We start from the raw sequence: 20,705 nt of genomic DNA on the forward strand, positions 1-20,705 counted from the left end.
GTCAGCAGGGTCGTGCCCCCTCTGAAGGCTCTGGGGAAGGTCCCTCCTGCCTCTGCCAGCTTCTGGAGCTCACAGGGGTCTCCTGGGTCCTTGGCCCGTTGGCACCTGACAGTCCCTCCCACCGTGTCTGCCTTCCAGCGTGAAGACTGGCTTCACTGTATTCCCAGTTCAGACACAGGGTTCCTCAGGGCCCTGGGCGTTCACTGGAGGGTAAATAACTGTGAGGAAGTGGTTAACGAACACGCATGGGGACAACACAAGCATGTGCCGAGGGTGAGACCCAGGAGGACCGAGAGAGGGGAAGCTTGCATCTGAGATGAGTGCATGGGGGTGGCGAGTGCAGCAAGGACCCCAGGAGGAAGAGCTTCTCCAGAGTCCAGGCATGATAGCTGAAATCACCCCACCCGCAGTCCTGTCCCCAGCACACAGTCTGTCACGGGACTTGATTATCTTGAGGTCTCTGGAGAAAAGTAATTATCCGGTACAAGCAAAAGGCAACATTCCTCCGTACCAATTGGTGAATGTTGTTTCTGAAGGTGGAGAAGAGGGAGCACCTCTACTTGCTGATGGGATGCTGCCTGATTCATGAGTTGCTCAAGAAAGCCAATTTTTTTTTAAAGATTTTATTTATTTATTTGACACAGAGAGAGACAGCCAGTGAGAGAGGGAACACAAGGAGGGGGAGTGGGAGAGGAAGAAGCAGGCTCCCAGTGGAGCAGGGAGCCCAATGCGGGGCTTGATCCCAGGACCCTGGGATCACGCCCTGAGCCGAAGGCAGGCGCTTAACGACTGAGCCACCCAGCCGCCCCAAGAAAGCCAATTCTAAGCCAATTCTAAGAAAGGCAAAGAGGATACCAAAATCACGGTGGCGGCATCACTCAGAGTTGGGCTTCCTGCAGCAAAGCAGGGCACAAGTCCTCCTATTGGACCTAGGCGCCCATTCTCCCTCCCACACCCGCCGGAGCGCTGGTCCCACCTGCTCTTCCAGGTTGATGGGCTGAGGCCCCCTTGTGCTCAGCCAATGGGAGCAGCCGCAGGAACCTGATCAGGGGGAGCGAGGAGGGTGTGGTCACATGGGGGCGCCTCGGGTTCCTCTGGCCCGTGGGGGCACGTCCTGCAGGGCTGTGGTCAGGTTCACTGTGGGCTGGCCACCTTCCTTTTGGATGGTGGGTTTGCCCTTATCAGTTGTGAGACCGGGGCCAGATCCCAGCCACAGCCCTATGCCTTATGTCAAATTATTTAAGTTATAAAAGTCTGCCAAATAATATCTCTCTGCCCTGAGAAGTATATCTTCCTAATACAAAATTGAGAAACATCTTTTTACACAAATGAAAGTTAGCCAAACAAATACAACTGTGTTGATTATTATTACAGGAGCCCGGATGATCTGTTTTGGGTTGGCGCTATTTGCAGGACTTTTAAAGACATGTGGAATTTCAAGTGTTATATATTTATGTTGTAAAATTTATTTTTTCTTTCAGTAAAATCACTAAATATGTTGTTATAATCAAAGTTTCCAAATAATTTATTTTCTATCAACAGCACTGCCAAATTAGACATTTCTTTGTCTAAGAACAGAAATAGGTCATTGGGGGAAAGTCTAACACATGACTAACTCGAGAAACACTACTTTTAATTTTTCTAATTGAAATATAATTGACATATAGCATTGTTTTAGCTTCAGGTATACAATATGATTTGATATTTGTATTATTTTGAAATGATCACCACAATAAATCTAGTTGACTCACATCTCCAGCTGAGTTAAAAAAATTTTCTTCTTGCCGTTAGAACTTGAAGAACTCTTGTTAAGAGTTATTTACTCTTCATATACACAATACAGTATTATGAACTATAGTCACCATGCTGTACATTATATCCCCAGGACTTATTTATTTCATAGCTGGAAGTTTGTACCTTTTGACCCCCTCCATTCATGGTGCCCCCTCCCTACCTCTGGTAACCACCACTCTGTTCTCCCTACCCATGAGTTTGTTGGTTGTTGCTGCTTTTTTTCCAGATTCCACATGTAAAGAAGATCATTTGGCATTTGTCTCTCTCTGTCTGGTGTATTTCACTAAGCACAACGACCTCAGAATCCAACCATATTGTTGCAAATGGCAGGATTTCTTTCTTTCTTATGGCTGATTAATATTCCACTGTGTATATACGTTACCAGACTCATTAGCAGACTTGGGTCCTCGGACCCAGCTACCCCAAGGCTGGACCCCAAATTTAAAGGTACAGGCAAGGCTTTATTGGGGCAACAGCTGCCGCTGAAGGGAGACACAGTCACGACTAACGTGTCAGACTGGCTCTCGAAACAACAGCCAGGGAAACTTTTAAAGGGGCTGAGGTGGGAAAAAGGAGAGATACTCAAGCATGCAGGGGCAGGAACCCCAGGAACTTGGGCGCACAGGTGCAGTTGACAGAACGTTTCTTCATGCACTGGACGTTTCATCTGCATGTTAAGTCTTCGGCTCTGGGCATGTTTTTCACAAGGAAAATCAGTGAAAGGTCAATTTTGGCGACCATCCTGTCTCGGATCAGTTTGAAGCGGTCTGGGTTTGCTGCTTGGTTTGTGCTGTGCAGGAAAAGGGTAAGAGTCCACAGGGAGTGCCTTGTTCCCAGGGTCCTTGAGGGTCTCAGATACACCACATCTTCTTTATCCTTTCATGCGCTGGCGGACACTTGGGTTGCTTCCGTAGCTTGACTATTGTAAATAATGCCGCAGTCAGTGAACGTGGGGGTACACGTATGTTTCTGAGTTAGTGTTTTCCTTTCCTTCAGATAAATACCCAGAAGTGGAATTGCTGGATCATATCGGTAATCTCTTGTTTGACTGAAGTTTGACTTTCGCCATTCTTTTAGAAAATCAACTATATTTCCTGAGTTATGATATATTTGAAATGTTTGTTCCCTTTGTGGAGGACTACAGGACTCATACATGACCAAGGGCCCCAGCTGCTATCCCCTGACATCTCTCACAGTGAGGCCGCACTTCCCATGGGCTGCTGCCAGCCAGAGGCTGAGTATGTCAGGGATACTGAGGCTGGCCCCTTCCTGGGACATGCAGGATTCCTCTGACGGTCAACTTTGATTCAAGGACTTTGCACTGGTGATGCCAAAATTCCCTTAGACTGTACTGTGGTCTAGCATGCTTCCACCCAACCTTCCTCCCCTCTCTCCTTTACTCCAAGTCAACCTTGCATCCATCTGACAAGCTCTCCCAGCCTCACCTGGCTTCCTCCGCATTATCTCTCAAAGGTGTTTCCTCTAAACATATTTGCTCTTCTAATCCTGTCTTGACACTTGCCTCTTGAAGGACCTGGACTGACCAAGGGGCACACCAAAATCCTCTTTAATGTCCATTAGAACCTCAGAATAAACCCATCATGTATATCTCAAGTAAATTTAAAAAAAAAAGGAGGAGGGATATATTTTTTTACGCATTGAGGAATCGTTGAAAATATATGTATTTTAACAGTGATTGTCTCCCAACCATGGGATTCTAGGTGATTTTTATTTTCATTGTTAATTTCTCGGTACTTATTCAAATTTTTGGTACTTATTCAAATTTTCTACAAAAAAACATGTATTACTTTTACAATGAGGAGAAATATTTTGTTTTACAAATCAATCCTTTAAAGTCTTTATATATATATATATATAGTCGGGCTCTCCACTAGGGTGGCTCTGATGAACTGAAATAGAATCCCTCTCATATCTTTGCAAGGCTCGTTGATGCTGTAAATGGAGACCCCAACACATAAAATGACAATCCTTATATGCACAAGTATGATAGATGTTGCTAGACCACTGCCAGGCTTCCTTCACCTGCCACCATTCTTGCTGGTTGAGATATGGCCTGGGCATTAAAAAAGTAAGAGAAGAGGTACAGAGAGCCGAAGTGAAGGGCTTCCAAGCTTGATCATCCCATCAGCTTCTCCATCCACACAGCTCAGGACCTGCAGAAGCGCTCAAGTGGGGCAAATGAAGGACAGGAAGAAATTGACTTCATTGCGGACGATAAGCCGCCCTGGGTGGATCCTGTCGGGCAGGGCCAGACTGGAGGTCATTTCCCAGGCGTCCACAAAAGCCACACGGAGGTCAGCAAAGGCAGCTCGGAGAAGCCGGTTCACCTGGAGGGTGAACCAGTCACTTCCATACACGGACTTGTAGCCGGTGTTGGCCAGCTTGATGACCACGAGAGTGTGGGGCTCCCGGGCCAGCAGCGCAGCCACCGCTGCCCTGATCCCTGCGAGTCGTTGCACAAAGACAGATGGGGGAAAAGTGGTGAAGTGGGCGCCCAGGCCCAGCACCACCACTGTGTGGGGGCCCCCGGCCAGGCCTCCCAGCTCCCGGACCACAGAGTGCAGGGAGGCCACTGGGGTGCGCAGGGAGCGCAGGGGCCAGCTGTGGGCCCGCCAGTGCAGCACTATGCCCCGAGTGGTCTCCACTGCCATCAGGGGCCCCGTCTGATATGTGGCGTGCAGATCCACAGGCTTCAGGGCTGTGGGGAGGACAAGAGGGAGGCTTAGAGGTTAACATAGGACTGTACTTCCTCATTTAAAAACACGAAAGATCTAGCATTACTTTCCTCTTAGGACACAAGTAGCCTCTGGTTGTGCTCTCCCTAATCTGTAATATCGCTGGTGACCTCCCAGTTACCAAGTCCCAAGACCTATTCTCAGTCCTGAGCCTCCCTGGCGCCCTGGAGCATCTTGTCTCATTGAAGTTCCTTTGGATGCCCCTGCCCTTCTTAGCAGTATGTTGTCACCCTCTGCTGTCTCCTTTCTGACCCAGCACTTCAACTCGGATTCGTCCATCGGCTCCCTTTGGCCAGCCCTGGATGAAGACTTGCCCCAGGCTAGACAGTCAAGGCTGTCCAGTTTATGTCCTTGTGCAATGGTGGCCAGCTGGTGGCCAGGGGCTTCTGACATCTGGTCTGTTCACTCAGTTGTGTGCCCTGACAGAGAGCTAGATGCACCTGCAGGAAAAGGCCCCTCCTTTCTTTGCACAAAGTCCCTGCCTGCTTGTCCCACCTTGTGCTTTAGGGCTCTGTGGGCACAGGGGATACCTTTTTCTATTTCACAGGAAGGTGCCAAATCAGCTAGCAGAAGATCTGGTTTTCCCAACATTCTGTCATGAGCTTCTGTTCATCTTTAGAAACATCTCCTGCTTAGGAAAGTCACCTACTCCACCTGCCATGTGCAGAATTGTCCCAAAGTGACCCTGGGAGGTCACTTGAGATTGCCTAAACATCAAATTAGTTGGAACTGGAGCTCTCGTTTTCCCCAAAGGAAGGGGCTTTACCCTTCACCCTTCTGGGAGGCAAGGGGCTTCGATCCCTCCAGCAGGAGGGAAGACAACATCCTGCAGATCTCAAGGTGTCTAAGTGGGGGCAGTGGGTACTCTTAGAACTTCTGTGAACAAATGGCAGTCCACATCCGTCTCGTTCCAAGAAGCCCAACAAGGCCGCTGTCATGCTTGTAGGTGAGAAGGGAGAGCCTGAGGGAGTTCTCCTCCACCAGAGCACAGACCCATCCTGTGGGCCCTGCACACTTCTCTGTGGGATGATGGCAGGGCAGGTAGGGGAGACGGCTTGGTGCTGACGTTCCTTCTTTCCTTGTCTTGTTGCCCCCACTCCCTGATCAAGCATATTCCTTAACCCATGTTCTGTTATGTGGTCGAATCTGTGCACAAAACCTGGAGGCTCAGATGGGACTCAGCCTGCATGATACTCTCACCTCTTTTGACTTTTATCCTCTGGGGGATAAATATGAAACTCTGTCTGAAGCTCAGACATCTCAATTCAGGTCCAATCGCATGTGTTTAAGAGCCTCAAACACATGCTCTCCAGAAGACCACCCCGCACCTCTTCAACCCCATATGAAGAATATAAAATAAATACACCATCTTCTCCCACTGCTGTCCCTTGCTCCCACATCCAGTCAGGCACACCAGTGACTTCCATTTTGAGTCCATTTCCCGTTATCCCTAGTTACCTGGTCATCTCCCTTCTCTCTAGAAGCAATCAGTCAACAAGCTGTCAGTTCCTTCGGTATGATAGTTCCTTTACTGCTGACCCCAATTTAGTCTCTCACCAGCCTGCATGCTGACCTACAGTTGTCTTGTAACTGGTCTTTGGACTTCCCTTTTTCAATCCAATCAATCCAACAAACTGAAAACTCTGAAAACATTCCGCATCTCCCCAATGTCACAAGATAAACCCCAGGTTTCCCTACAATACTTTTCTTAAATTCCAACTGTATTCCTTCAGTATGCCCCCTGGCAAATCCTCACTTCTAGCTAAGGTTATGCGCTCATCATTCTTCAAACACATCCCCCCTCCTGTTAGAGCCTCCCATCATCAACCTAATTGATGAGATTATGTGTAATCTGGGCACCCTGTTCCCCATCCCTGTTTCTGCCCCAAACCCAGGTATCTGGTCCTTCCACAGGTATCCTTTACGTCCTTCTCCTGAAATGTTCTCTGCTTTCTCAAAGCCCTGGATCTTCTCTCTTTCTCCTAGGAGCCCTGCCCTCTCCCCTCACGGCCACTCACAGGGCACAGTGTCACACAGGTACTCCCACCACTGACGAAGCGTGGAGTCCCCCATCATGTGGATGATGTGGCCAGCCAGGCAGCCCAGGATGCTGTCAACAGTGGAGAAGGTGCGGCCAGAGCAGGACAGTGAGTGCCACACAGCTCGGTGGTAGAAGCCAGAGGGCTTTGGGCCCGGGATCCCAGGTTGGCATGGTTGTTGAGGGGACAGAACTGTAAATAATTATTTGTAAGCAAAGCAATCTATGGGCACAGAAGAGTCTAAAGCCACAGGCATGGAGTAAGCACTGCCTTTTCTGCAAGCCCCAGCGTCACTTACCCAGACTCTTGTTGCTCTCCTTGGCCACCCAGATTGGAGAAATACCCTGAGGGAGGACCTTGTCTGTCACATTCCTGAAGAGAAACCAATCAGCAAGAGGGGAGCCCTTAATGGGAATGTGTTATGGGAAGGAATCCTGGGCTGAGGTGAGATGGGGCTTCTTGGAGGAAAGGAAGCTCTCAAAGTCAAGGGCATCTGTCCAGTGTCAGGGCTCCTGGGAGAGAGTGAGGGCCTGGGGGCAGGAGAGGGATTGGAAGCTGGAGTTCAGGGATCCAGGGATCAGGTTCTTTGCTTCGGGGATTCTATCGGTGCAGAAAGCAGAGCTGTTTTAAAATGTACCCAGGATTTTGGTTTTATTTAGGTATGGGGAGGCCAACAGATCAGGAGATGATGGACGTGAGGAAGATAAGGTGTTAGCCAGAGTTCCTGACAGCAAGAGCACCGTGCACCCCACGGGGTCACAGGGCAGAGGACAAAAACCTTTGTTGTGATTTTCACAGGAAGGAATAGGCAAGGAAGGGTAAGCAGCTGAGGAGGCTTAGGATTGGATCGTTTGAATAATTTCAGTGGGCTCTGGGCTATAGAGGTGGATTCTAATTGTCAGTACCCGGCCCTGGGGTGATTTCAGGTAGGGGGTGTTGGCCCGGCTGTGGGAGCCTGATGAAAGGAGGCAGGGCGGTGGTGCGGCACTCAGCACTGGGTGGTAAGCTCAAGGCAAGTTGTTTGCTATCTCTCGGTGCTAGCCACCCCCTCCCTAGGTCCACAAGGCCCCTAGGCGTCAAAGCATCACAAAAGTACAGGAAATTAAAAACATGATTCAGGGGCGCCTGGGTGGCTCAACTGGTTAAGCATCGACTCTTGATTTCAGCTCTGGTCATGATCTCAGGATCATGAGATTGAACCCCGAGTCGGGCTCTGCACTGAGTGTGGTGGAGCCTGTTTAAGATTCTCTCTCTCCCTTCCCCCCTTCACTCTTTCTCTCTCTTTTGAAAACAACAGCAACAACAAAACCATGATTCATATGGGAAAAGGTCTGGAGACTTTTGCAAGAAGTCCTGACTCTCCTCTTGGTCTCACTGAGCCCACTCCTGTTGGATTCTCCTGACCATCACCAGACCAGCAGTTGCTCCCTGATCCCGGGGACGCCTCCCTCCCCTCTCCTACTAGCCCCTTGTGTGAGCCCCATTCTCCACAGCTCCGGGCTCAGCCCTTGTTCCTCTTTCTGGATCACACTCCCTCCCTTGGTGGTCTTACCTCAGCCAAGATCTCCGGGCCAGTCTTCTCAGCCAAATTCCAGGTTTGTTTTGAGTCTAGCATCTGCTCTCCACTTGGTGTCTAATGCACATGACCAAACTTCCCCTCTCTACCCCCCACCCGCCGCTTTGTCACTCCAGCTGATGGCAACTGTCCTTCCATGTGAGTGGTCCCCAGACCCCACACTCATCTGCGAGCTCTCACTTTTTGGCACATTCCGTGTTCTCCCAGGACATCCTATGGGTACTGCCTTCAGAACATACCCAGAAATGAATCACTTTAGTCACCTTTACTACTGCAACTCGAAGCAAAGGCCTCCCACCTTTCAGTCTCCCTGATTCTCCCTTAACCTGCAATCCATTCCCAATACAACAGTCTGAGAAAGCCTTTAAAAATGAGATCAGGAGTGCCTGTCTTCTGCTCAAAATCCTGCAGTGACTCCCTTTTCACTTACAGCAAAAATCAATGTACTTACAGAGCCCTTCCTGGTCATGACATGCCCTTCCCCAACCCCACTGGTCTTCACCTGCCACCTCCCTGTCCTTCGCCCCATCCCAGCCCATTGACTTCCTTGCTGTTCCTCAGACACACCAGGCACACCGCGGCATCTCCTCTGCCTCGAACCTCTTCTCTCAGGTACCTCCTGGGTCAACTCTCTCATCCCCTTTAAGCCTTTGCTCAGATGTCAGCTTCTTAATGAGGTCTACCCTGACCCCCTATTTAACACTGCAGTCTGTCCCCAGCATACTCCTAATCCTCACCTCCCGTGTATTTTAAATTTCCCCTAGCACGTATCTCCTTCTAACATTCTATATACTATTTACTTATTGCCGTGTTTCTTGTTTCTGACCCTCCCTCCTGTCTTAAGTGAGCTTTACCTGGGCAGGGAAATGCTGATGCAGTCCCAGGGCCTCCTGCAGGACCATGCATATAGAGGGTGCTCAGCATGCATTTGAATGAAGGAACGGACTGCTTGAAGGGGTTGTGTCTGAGGAGGAGAGGGGAATTTGCTCCTGGGGGGAGAGGGGATGAGAACATTCCTACAATCTAGAAAAATGCCTGCGTATGGCCTTGAGAGTGTCAGGGCCTTAGCGCCCCCTAGAGGTGACAGCTTCAGGAAGCAGGTGATGGATGGTTCCAAGGACTCTGGACCCAGGTGGAGATGCCTGCCCTCCCAGCAGAGCCCAAGATTACACAAGTTGGGACAGCGGGGACTTTGGGGTGACCAACGTGGACAGAAGACTAAGGACGGATCCCAGGTGGCCAAGGTATTATTTTCTTTCTAGGATCTTTGGTGAGGGAGCTCTTGCCACCAGCCCAGCTGCAGGGGTCCTCAGATGGGATTAAAGTTGATGTAAAGAAAACACCTGACCTTGGGGCTGCAAATTCACGTCCACATTCACCACATGTGTGGTTATCTCTTTAACACCCGTAGCACACTGTTGGCTCCTGCGGACGGGACCACTTCTGCCCTGCTCTCCCATCCCCCGGATCTCCAGGCCTTTGGACAATGTCCGACAGAGCAGGGGCCACTCAACAGCAGCAAAACACTTGGGACACGATTGTAAGAGCCAGCAGAACCACTCTATGCTGTCCCTGTTCTAAGCACTTTACACACATTAATTTATTTATTCTTTACCACAAGTCTATGAGGGAAGTACTATTATTATTGCCCTCTACGGATGAGAGAACAGAGAGTTTAAGTGACTTCCCAGAGATCACACGGATAGGAGGGATAGGAGCTGGCAAGTCGGAGCAGGTGGAGCCAGGATCAGAACCCACACACTCTCACTCCAGAGACTTCAGGGCTGTACCCCGAGCGACGCCCTGAGACAGCTTCTGCATTTAGCCTTAGAGTTATTTTTAATGGACCAATGCAAAAAGGATGTGTGGTTCTCCTTTTCTGACCAATGGGAGCATAAGAATTGGTAAGACCAAGGTTTCCTGAAGCTTAATTCTCATGCTAGGAAGTCAGTGTTAGTGGGAATTCCCTAGATCGAGCTACCAAGAGCCTCCCAGAGATGAGCATCTTGTGGGGCCGGCAGGCACCCTGGCACCTCGGGCGTCTCCAGCTTGGCTCACCCCCTCCCATCCTCACGGCAGAGAGAAGTGAGAATTTCCATGCTCTTTGGGGCCGCAGAGCAGCATTCATCCCAGCTGCCAGCCCTCCCTGCAAACACCTCTGGCTTTTCTTTTCCCCTACTCAGTGGGGGTCCCCCCACCCCTGCTCTGCCCCCACCCAGCCATTTTCTGGGACCCTGTTTTTGCCTCCATCCCCTACTCCATTCCCCTACCAGATGCCCAGGTCTCCTACCTTAAAAAATGCCTCCCTCCTCCTTGGGGTCTCACAAAATGCCTCCCTCCTCCCTGGGATCTCTCTGCCCCCACGCCGCCTCTGATCTCAGGGACAGTGGGCTCACGGTGAGCCAGGCTGTTTGCCGCATCTCCCCTCCCTGACTCCCATTCTCTGTCCCCCCAGGGAAGCTTGCTCCCCCAACACTGAGGATAGTTCTCAGCCATTCCCAGCTTCCAGGCTGCAGGCTCTGCTCCCCTCTCACTCAGGGAGGTCACATCCATCCTCCATACTCCCTGACCACATATGCTGGTGATTTCTACACTACATTTCTCCTTACCATTAGGGCCATTAGAAGAGCAGTGAGGCCTGGAATGCTTCCCTCTTGCCGGAGGTCCATGGTTCTCCTTTAAGCTTAGCTAAGTTGCCACCTGCCTGACCTGCCAGGTGGGGGGTCCCTTCTCTTCACAGCACTCCATGCATACTGCACATAAGTACTTACCACACCATGTATTTGCAAAAGCCATGAGTCTCCTCACTGAAAACTTGTAGAGGGCAGGGATGCCAACCATTACATAAAAGTTGTCAGCACCTAGTAGGAGACCTGGCGCGCAGTAGGAAATGTGTTTAATAGAAGGGAATAGATGAATAAGGGTAATGGCCCAGGCAGAAAAATCACAGGGATCAGGGTTCAGGGGTGGGAGGGCAGACATCCCAGAGGATGCTGGGTTTCTTACCATGCCAGCAGGGCCTCCTCATGTGGTGTGGTCACATTCCAATAATGTCCACTTGAATGCCCTACCAGTGAGTTGCAGGGCAGGGTGGGGGGTCGAGCACAGAACCAGAGCTCACCAGAATCTTCATCCCTGTAGTGACAGGTAGATTCTTCCTCCCCAGTCAGCAGGGGGTTAACATTGCAAGTCACGATTTCTTCATATCCTGTGGGTCCTCGGAAATAGCCTGTGAAATCGACTGTGGCCCACTGGTCTCTCCAGATTCCCCGCAGGACCCCGACTGCCTCGCTGGAGTGGATCAGCCTCACTTGCACCTGGGCCTGTCCAGCCCAGAGCAGGGGGAAGGACAACAGGTAGGTGCCGTTCTCCAGATCCTGGATGTCTCCAGGGACTCCTGCCTTCAGGTAGGGACCCAGGAGCTGTGCCCGAAACAGATCCCCACCATGGGTCTTGGGCCTGCCCTGGTGGTCTCTGGCGATAAGAATGGCCTCCAGGTAGCCTCCCAGGGTGTAGCTGGCCTTGAAAGTTCCCCTCAGGTGGTAGGTGGAGGTCTGGGGACTGGTGGACGCCAAAAGGTCCCCCCCATCTCTCAGGGTGGGAGGCCAGTGCAGAAGATGGGTTAGTTCCGAGAGCTCCTGGGGGAGAGAGCCAGAAGACTTATGGGCTGGGTGGGGCTGGGGGGGCAGAGGAACGGTGCTGTCACGCCAGGAAACTCTGATGTATAAGATCTGTGGGTAGAGAAAGAAGAATCTGTCAGTGGTTTGTGTCCCTTCACCTTTGTTCTGGGAAGGCATTGTCAGTTTACCGGACTTAGTTCTCCTCTACCTGGTGGGTCTCGGGCAGGAATCCTACGTGCTCTACTTCGTGCTGCTTCTGAACCAAACCTGGTGTCTGAGGCACCACCACACACATATGCAGACACCAACTTAGGCTTAAAACCATATGTCTGTGGGTTTTACTATATTTCTCAAGGTTGTGTCATTTACAGAACCCACACCTTACACAGTAGCTGGATATCAGGACCATGGAACTTAAAGGGGAACAGGAAATCGAGATGTTTCTTTCTTTTTTTTTTTAATAATATTTATTTTGTTATATTAGTCCCCAGTTCTTGATGCAATGTTCCATGATTCATTACTTGCATATAANTTTAATAATATTTATTTTGTTATATTAGTCCCCAGTTCTTGATGCAATGTTCCATGATTCATTACTTGCATATAACACCCAGTGCACCATGCAATATGTGCCCTCCTTAATACCCATAACCGGCCTATCCCAGTCCCACACCCCCTCCCCTCTGAAGCCCTCAGTTTGTTTCCCAGAGTCCACAGTCTCTCATGGTTCATTCCCCCTTCTGTTTACCCCCCCTTCATTCTTCCCTTCCTTCTACCGATCTTCCTATTTCTTATATTCCATAAATGAGTGAAACCATATGATAATTGTCTTTCTCTGCTTGACTTATTTCACTTAGCATAATCTCCTCCAGTCCCGTCCATGTTGCTGCAAAAGTTGTGTATTCGTTCTTTCTGATAGCTGAGTAATATTCCATTGTATATATGGACCACATCTTCTTAATCCAGTCATCTGTTGAAGGGTATCTTGGCTCCTTCCATGATTTAGCTATTGTGGACAATGCTGCTATGAACATTGGGGTGCATATGGCCCTTCTCTTCACTATGTCTGTATCTTTGGGGTAAATACCCAGTAGTGCAATTGCTGGATTATAGGGTAGCTCAATTTGAGATGTTTCAAACATACATGATCTGGGGAAAATGGGCCCTTCAAGTAAGATCTGATGATGAAGGTTTTGCTATTATACATTTCTACATTTTTCAAAAAGAAGAGAATGTCCCCCGCCCCATTCTCTGGAAGAGGAGAAAACATGCAGAGGTGGATTTTCCCTACTGCTAGAGTATGCACAGGACACAGTCACCCTCAGTGGGGGAAATGTCCCAACAGAATTTAAGTTCATAGGTTGTGGACTTTCAGACAACCAATGCAGACCAACTTCTGGTGAGGCCGAAACCAAGAAGCTTTTCTCCTCTTCGCCTACCAACTTGCCTTCAGCTACCTCTGAAGCTCAGCTTTGTTCTCTAGCAAAACCAGAGATTGAATTTTATTAGGCTCTGGGAACATTGTTTCCTGGGTTAACTGCTCAGAGGGATGGGATTTTGCTATCATTTTCTAACTTTGGTGGGTGTGGGTCTGGCGCAGTGATAGTTTGGGAGTACTCTTGGCCCTGGAAGCCCTTCTTCCTTCTTCTCTTTCTTCCTTCATCCTATTTTTTTAAAAGATTTTATTTATTCATTTGACAGAGAGACAGAGAGGGCACAAGCAGGGGGAGAGGAAGAGGGAAAAGCAGACTCCCTGCTCAGCTGGGAGCCCAACGTGGGGCTCAATCCCAGGACCTGTTCTGAAGGCAGATGCTTAACCATCTGAGCCACCCAGGCTCCCCTCTTCCTTCCTTCTAAACTCTCAGGGCCTGTGTATATGAGACAGTGATGCTGTATAAGTGTGTCTCTTGTGCAGACCTGGGCTCTCCTGCAGGTAGGTTTCCCTAAGTCTAGACTTGGGGAGGGTGTCTGTGACAGACACTTTGGTTGCCTATCCAATATCCCATTTTTGTTTGGGACAGAATATAGCCAAATATGATTCATTATTATCATGCGGGGTATTATTATTGGCTTAAGCCAGTCATGACATTCACATTTCATACTTCCCCAGTATTCTTGAGAGTTTCTCAGTTCTGGCTAATAAGATACAAGGAAGGTCTGATGAGAGATGTCTGAGACAGCTGTCACTCACCTAACAAAAAGGACCAATAAAGCTGGGATCACCCCCTTTTATTTCTACCTGAGATATGGATTCAGCGTCTGGAGGTGTGTCAGCAATACGCTGTTTCAAATTTTGTTCCTCCTCCAGTACCTCCACTACTGGTGCTGGGTGTCATAGGAAGCATTCATATCATGCTAGGATTTCTGACTGCTTCTTTGTGTGGTGATGTTGGGTTGGCACAGCGTAGGGAGGAGTATTCCTGGAAGCCATTCCTATACAGAGACAATTAGCTACAACTTAGCTATACATAAGAATGACTGCAAACCACGTTACATCAAAACTAAATGTTCCTCAACTCAAATTTCTCTTAACAACCTCTAAAAAAAATGCCTGTGACCAACTGCTCCAATATCACCTGACGTGGAGGAAGTTGTAATAGAAAGATACATGACCTTAACAGATAGAGGTTAAAACATTTCACTACTGTAAAATTTACAGAACTACATGACATTGCTAGCACCCCCCCCATGGCCTTGGTAGGGATCTGAGCAAGTTAGAGTCTGAACTTGAAGCCTCATGTTATGACAACAGCAATGCCAACTCTGCATCCTACTGACTGCAATATGAGAGACCATAATTTATATGACTCATCTCAATTTCTGAGATGTTCAAATATAAAAAAATGCACAGCTTGGAACTGACAAAATATGATATTTACAACATATATAACAGACAAAGGATTAATGCCCAGAAGATAGTAATGACCACAAGTCAACATGAATACAATTAATAGTCCAGGGGAGAAATAGGCAAAGTATATGTATAAGCATGTTACAGAAGGGGAACAGTAAAATAAAATGAACATCAGAAAAAGATGCTCAATTACATAATTTATAGGAGCTAGGAATGGTTACAGAAGAGCCAACCACAGTGGCTTAAGAATAATGGTCTTATTTTTCTCACATAATGAGATGTCCAGGAATAGAACATCAAGGGCTGTATAGTGGCTCCAACAATGTCAGCAAGGATCCTGACTCCATCTGCTGTCCTTATAATGTTGACTTGCTGCTCCATCATGCAAGGTGGCTGTATCTCCAGTGCTCATGTCCACATGCCAGCAAGTAAAACGGGGAATGGCAAACTGCTTGGTAGATTTTCTCCTTTAAATTCAGAAAGCAAACACTTTCCCAAAAGCCCCACCCAGAAGACTTAGGCTTAAATGTCATTGTCAGGTGTCAGTTGGCCACCAGAGCTAGGAGAATGACATTATCATGATTGGTTGAGACCAGTTACCATTCAACCTGGCGGGCTTGGGACTTGGGTAAGGGCCTATCTTCCCTGAACCTCAGGGCTCTCTGAGGTAGTGCGCTAGTAAACCAGCTCTCCAGAAAAACTAGAGTCCTGGTTTAGAGGTTCTGTTTTTAGAAAAAGGTGTTTAATAGATAATTGACTGTCCTTTGCTATACTAGATATCACCTCTTCAGTGTCCACTTCAGATGTGACCAAGGTGGACTATGCATAAGGAGAAACTTCCCAGATGATGAAGCCAAGGACCATGGAAAATGAAGTCTGGGAAGCCCTTCCCAGGGAATGGAATGATTACATATTGAATGCTTAGCTCTTCCCTTACCTTCCCAAACCTCACCTCTGGCTTTCTTCCCAGACTCACCTCCTAGAAGACTGATAGCTAAGCATAGGCCACCAGCCTCAAAGCAGAATCCTGGAAAATTTCTCTGAGGAATCTGACCTGTCTGAGAGGAAAGACCTACTGGTACTAACATACAGGTTCTCCAATAAACCAGCAGGCCCAATCACCCAACAGTGAAAAGCCACCACAGCTTTCCATCTGTTTATTGCTAGTATATAGAAATAGTTGACTTTTATATATTGGTTTTATATCATTTAACTATCCTAAATTCACTTTTTGATTTAGTATTTTCTACTTAAGGTTTTCTTTTTAAATGACATTTCCCCCCCATAAGTGACATATCTACAATGTTGACTTTCTACTCCATTAACATGGTATATCTCTTAATTTATTTAGGTCTTCTTTATTTCATCAGTGTTTTGTAGCTTTCTGTGTACAGATCTTGCACATATTTTATTACATTTTATATTTAAGTATTTCTTTTTTAGGGGGCACTATTGGAAATGGTACTTAAAAATTCTTTTGTCTCCAATTGTTTGTTGTTCATATATAGAAATACAATTGATTTGGGGCGCCTGGGTGGCACAGCGGTTGGCAGGGCGTGGTCCCAGTGTTATGGGATCCAGTCCCACAGCGGGCTCCTCCGCTGTGAGCCTGCTTCTTCCTCTCCCACTCCCCCTGCTTGTGTTCCCTCTCTCGNGGCGTTATGGGATCCAGTCCCACATCGGGCTCCTCCGCTGTGAGCCTGCTTCTTCCTCTCCCACTCCCGCTGCTTGTGTTCCCTCTCTCGCTGGCTGTCTCTATCTCTGTTGAATAAATAAATAAAATCTTAAAAAAAAAGAAATACAATTGATTTGTATATTGACCTTTTCCTTGTGAACTTGCTAAACATATTTATTAATTCTAGGAGATTTTTGGAGATTTCTTGGGGGTTTCTACATGAGAAATAATGTCTTCTGTGAATAGAAAGGGTGTTATTACTTCCTTTCCAATCTGTGTACCATTCTCCCCCTTGCCTTATTGCACTGGTTAAGACTTTCAGTACAGTGTGAAAGAGGAGTGCTAGACATCCATGCCATATTCCGGATCCTTGGGAAAAGCATTCAGTCTTTAACTATTACGTATGATTAAGTAGATTCCCTCTCTCAGGTTAAGTAAATTATCTTCTATTTCTCCTTTGCTAAGACTTTTAATCATGAATAGATGTTGAATTTCATCAAATGCTTGTTCTGCATCTATTAAGATGATCATACATATATTTTCCCTTAGGCCTTTAACGTGGTAAATTATATTTATAGATGTTTGAATGTTGAATCAGCCTTGCATACTTGGCATAAACTCCACTTGGTAATGATGTGTTCTTCCAGGAAGGTTTTTTAACTGCTAAGTCAATTTCTATAATAGATACAGGGCTATTCAGGTTATATATTGCCTTTTGAACCATCTTGTGTTGCTTGTGTCTTTTAAAGAATTTGTCAATTACATTACAGTTGTCAAATTTACTGGCTTACATTTGCTCTTAGTGTCTCATTATTTTACTATCTGTAGAGTATTTATTGAGATACCACTTGCTTTCCTAATATTGATAATTTTTGTCTTTACTCTCTTTTCCTCACCATTTTAGGCTAGAGGCTTATCAGTTCTATTGATCTTCTCACAAAACCAGGTTTCAATTTATTTTCCATAATGTTTTTGTTTCCTATTTCATTTATTTCTGTTTTTATACATATGTTTTTCTGCTGACATAGGGCTTAATTTGCTCTTCTTTTTCAGTTCCTTCAGGTGGAAACTGAATTCATTGATTTGAGATCTTACTTCTTTTCTGACAAAGGCATTTAATGCTATAAATTTTCCTTTGAGTATTTCACAAAATTAATAAATCTGTTTTTATTTTCCATCCATTCAAAACACTTTATAATATCCTTTAAGATTTTTCCTTTGACCCATGGACTATTTAGATGTTACCTAGTTTCCAAATATCAGGGGGATTTTCTAGAAATCACTGTTATTGATTTTGAATGTGATTGATTGATTTCTAAAGATTTTACTTATTTGAGAGAGAAAGAGAGAGTGAGCATGAGTGGGGGGAGGGGCAGAGGGAAAGGGAGAGGGAGAGGCAGACTCTGTGCTGAGCGGGGAGCCTGATGCAGGGCTCCATCCCAGGATGCTGGGATCATGACCTAAGCTGAAGGCAGACGCTTAACCAACTGAGCTAACCAGACACCCTGATTTCTAATGCATTTTAAATGTGGTCAGATAACACAGTTTTGTTTCATTGAAATATTTCTAATTTATTTAGACTTGTTTTATGATCCAGAATATAATCTATTTTGGTAAGCATTCCAAGCGCATTTGAAAAGAGTGTGTGTTCTGCTGTTGTGGGGAGTGTTCAATAAATGACACAATTGGGTCAAGTTGGTTGATACTATTGTTCAAATCTTCTGTTAGTTTATTTTCTGTTGACTTATACTTTCAATTATGGGTGAAGGGATACTAAATTTCTAATTGTGAATCTGTCTACTTTTATTTGAGGTTCTGTAAGTTTTTGTTTCATATACTTTGAAACTCTGCTATTAGGTGCATAAACAGTTAGGTCTTTTATGTCCTCTTGATGGGTTGATGAATTGCTCCTTTTTAATGTTATAAAATAACTCCCTTTATCCCTTCAGTTCCAGTCCAACACCTCAGGGTCTATTCTAGTCTTCCCCTTTCCGTATCTGTAACTCCTTCAACAATGAGAAGCTGGTTTCTCATTATCCCGAATGCATTTACTTACTTGCCTGATTTCCCTGTATGAAACCAATTTCCCAACCTTTTCCTGCTCTTGCCCAGCTGCCACCCCTCTTGACTGCCCTCCTCCATAAACCCCAAGGGCTTATTGCTCTATAGTGATAATCAGGAAATGCCATCTCTTGGGGGTAATCTTTTCCTCTGTCAGGATCATATCCCTAAAATATATACTCTATTCTAAGACAGCACTTTTCTACTGAATTATCATCTCCTGTTCTCTGATAAAGAACCCAAAACAAGAAAGGATGTTCAAGAAGAGATTCTCAATATCACCAATTAGTCATAGCAACAACGTAAACTTATCCCAGGCTAAATGACAAAAAGATGGAAGTAATGCCCAGAAAAAGGAGCTGTAGAAGCAACTCAGTTTGAAGGCAACTGTTATTTAGCTTAACATAAATGATTTGTCCTTTGTAAATACGTAGATTTGTATCTTTAAGGTTTTTTACTTTTTTCCCTATTTATTCCTGGTAAAGCTTCTTTTTGAAGAATTCAACCATTTTTCAACAGAACCAAGGGGAAAAGAAAACTTCTACATATGCACAGAGGTAGAGAGGGAGAGCAGGGTATCCTCGGAGACAAGATATGGAGGCTATCACAGTTTTAAGAACTAGAAAGGAGCCAGGTGAGCTGGAGCAGAAATATAGCACCTTGGGGAAAGAGAAAGCATGGATAGCTCAAGTTTCCATCCCCCCCTCAAACAAACAGTTTTTTGGGCTAGTGTTTTTCCATTACAGCTACTCCTACCTGATATAATTTGCTCATTCTTTTTCTAAGAGCTTGTCCCTTTTTGTCACTTCTGTTTCTAGATTAAAAAGAGGAAAAAAGGAATGACAAAATGGAGAGATTCCCTCAGCTTCCTTTTCCTAGTTGAAAGCAATTGGTTCAAGCTTTATGGACAGATAGAGACAAGTGGAAGGAAATATACTTACACAAATTGCAATGACTGATCCCACAACCACAGTCATGTGCCACTTGAACTGTCTGATGAACAGGTCTGTGGAAGCCTGGAGTTGTTTACTAGACATCTGGTATATGATCAAGACCCTAGATAGATAAAAGTGTAAAATCAGGAGTGTCATTATAAACATGGTGAAAGAAGAGTTTTCTACTGACTCCCCTATAAAGAAGACCAATAATGACAATCACTGTGGATAAGAGGACTTTTATAGAAGTTCAGGTGTCCAGTGGAGAAGTTTCAGTACACCCTTGGAGGTATTATGCCAGCAATTCTATTTACGTCTACAATAAACATATACGAATGTTCATAGCAGCTTTATTCATACTATTCCCAAATTGAAAAAGAAAACACAAATATCCACCAGTGCAAGATTAGATAAGCAAGTTTTTTTTTTTTTTGCTTTTTTGTTTTGTTTTGTTTTTCTGAAAGCCTGTCTTTATTGACCATTTCTTCATGGGATTAGTTTCAAATCATGTCTTTCTAATCCTTTAAGGTGCAAATGTATGAGAGATTTTTTAAAGCCAGACAGGGGTCACTGGAACGCCTCTCCCCTCTCCACACACACACAGGTTATCACATCACCCACAGCAGATAAGCAAATTTTGGTATAGTCATACAATTGAGTAAAAACTGGCAAGAAAAAGAAAACAACTACTGATAAATTCAACAACACGAATGACTCAAAAACATAAGGTTGAGTGAAAAAAGTGAAAAAAGGTATGTATTACATGATTCTTTGAGCATGAAATTCTAAATTCTTTTTTAAAAGATTTATTTATTTATTTTAGAGAGATAGTGCAAGCAGGGGGAGGATAAGAAGGAGAGGGGGAGAGTATCTCCAGCAGACCCCCTCCTGAGCATGGAGCTGGATGCAGGGTTCGACGCCAGGACCCTGAGATGATGACCTAAACTTAAATCAAGAGTTGGATGCTTAACCGACTGAGCCACCCAGGCACCCCTTAATAAGAAATTCTAGAAGAGGCAAACTAATCCGTGGTGATAGAAATCATAATAGCGGGGCGCCTGGGTGGCACAGCAGTTGGGCATCTGCTTTCGGCTCAGGGCGTGATCCTGGCGTTATGGGATCGAGCCCCACATCAGGCTCCTCTGCTATGAGCCTGCTTCTTCCTCTCCCACTCCCCCTGCTTGTGTTCCCTCTCTCGCTGGCTGTCTCTATCTCTGTCAAATAAATAAATAAAATCTTAAAAAAAAAAAGAAATCATAATAGCAGTTGGCTCTGGTGGAAGGGGCTGAGCAGAAGGGAGCATGAGGGAACGTTATGGGGTTCTGGAAATGTCCTTTATCTTGAATTGGGTGATGGTTTTACATATTATATACATTTGTCCAAATTAGTTATACA

General features: G+C 46.1%; 1 protein-coding gene and 1 long non-coding RNA gene across 2 annotated transcripts in view; one reads left to right on the top strand and one right to left on the bottom strand.

Annotated features, from left to right (window-relative positions):
* The window catches only part of LOC117804128, a 55,952-nt gene that overhangs the window by 1,290 nt on the left and 33,957 nt on the right, over nucleotides 1-20,705 (top strand). The window contains exons 2-3 of the long non-coding RNA XR_004628361.1: nucleotides 6,537-9,705; nucleotides 11,430-11,521. This is a non-coding gene — a long non-coding RNA (uncharacterized LOC117804128). The remainder of the gene's footprint in view (nucleotides 1-6,536; nucleotides 9,706-11,429; nucleotides 11,522-20,705) is intronic.
* On the bottom strand, nucleotides 699-19,494 carry LOC100469535 (NXPE family member 3). The gene is made up of 5 exons (XM_034669883.1): nucleotides 19,317-19,494; nucleotides 11,172-11,896; nucleotides 6,888-6,961; nucleotides 6,569-6,781; nucleotides 699-4,513 (listed from the first exon to the last, which is right to left on the bottom strand). The coding sequence occupies exons 1-5, from the start codon at nucleotides 19,473-19,475 to the stop codon at nucleotides 3,981-3,983; spliced, it is 1,704 nt and encodes a 567-aa protein (XP_034525774.1). The 5' UTR covers nucleotides 19,476-19,494; the 3' UTR covers nucleotides 699-3,980.

This window comes from Ailuropoda melanoleuca, chromosome 10 (assembly GCF_002007445.2).
Source record: "Ailuropoda melanoleuca isolate Jingjing chromosome 10, ASM200744v2, whole genome shotgun sequence".
Classification (NCBI taxonomy): Eukaryota; Metazoa; Chordata; class Mammalia; order Carnivora; family Ursidae; genus Ailuropoda; species Ailuropoda melanoleuca.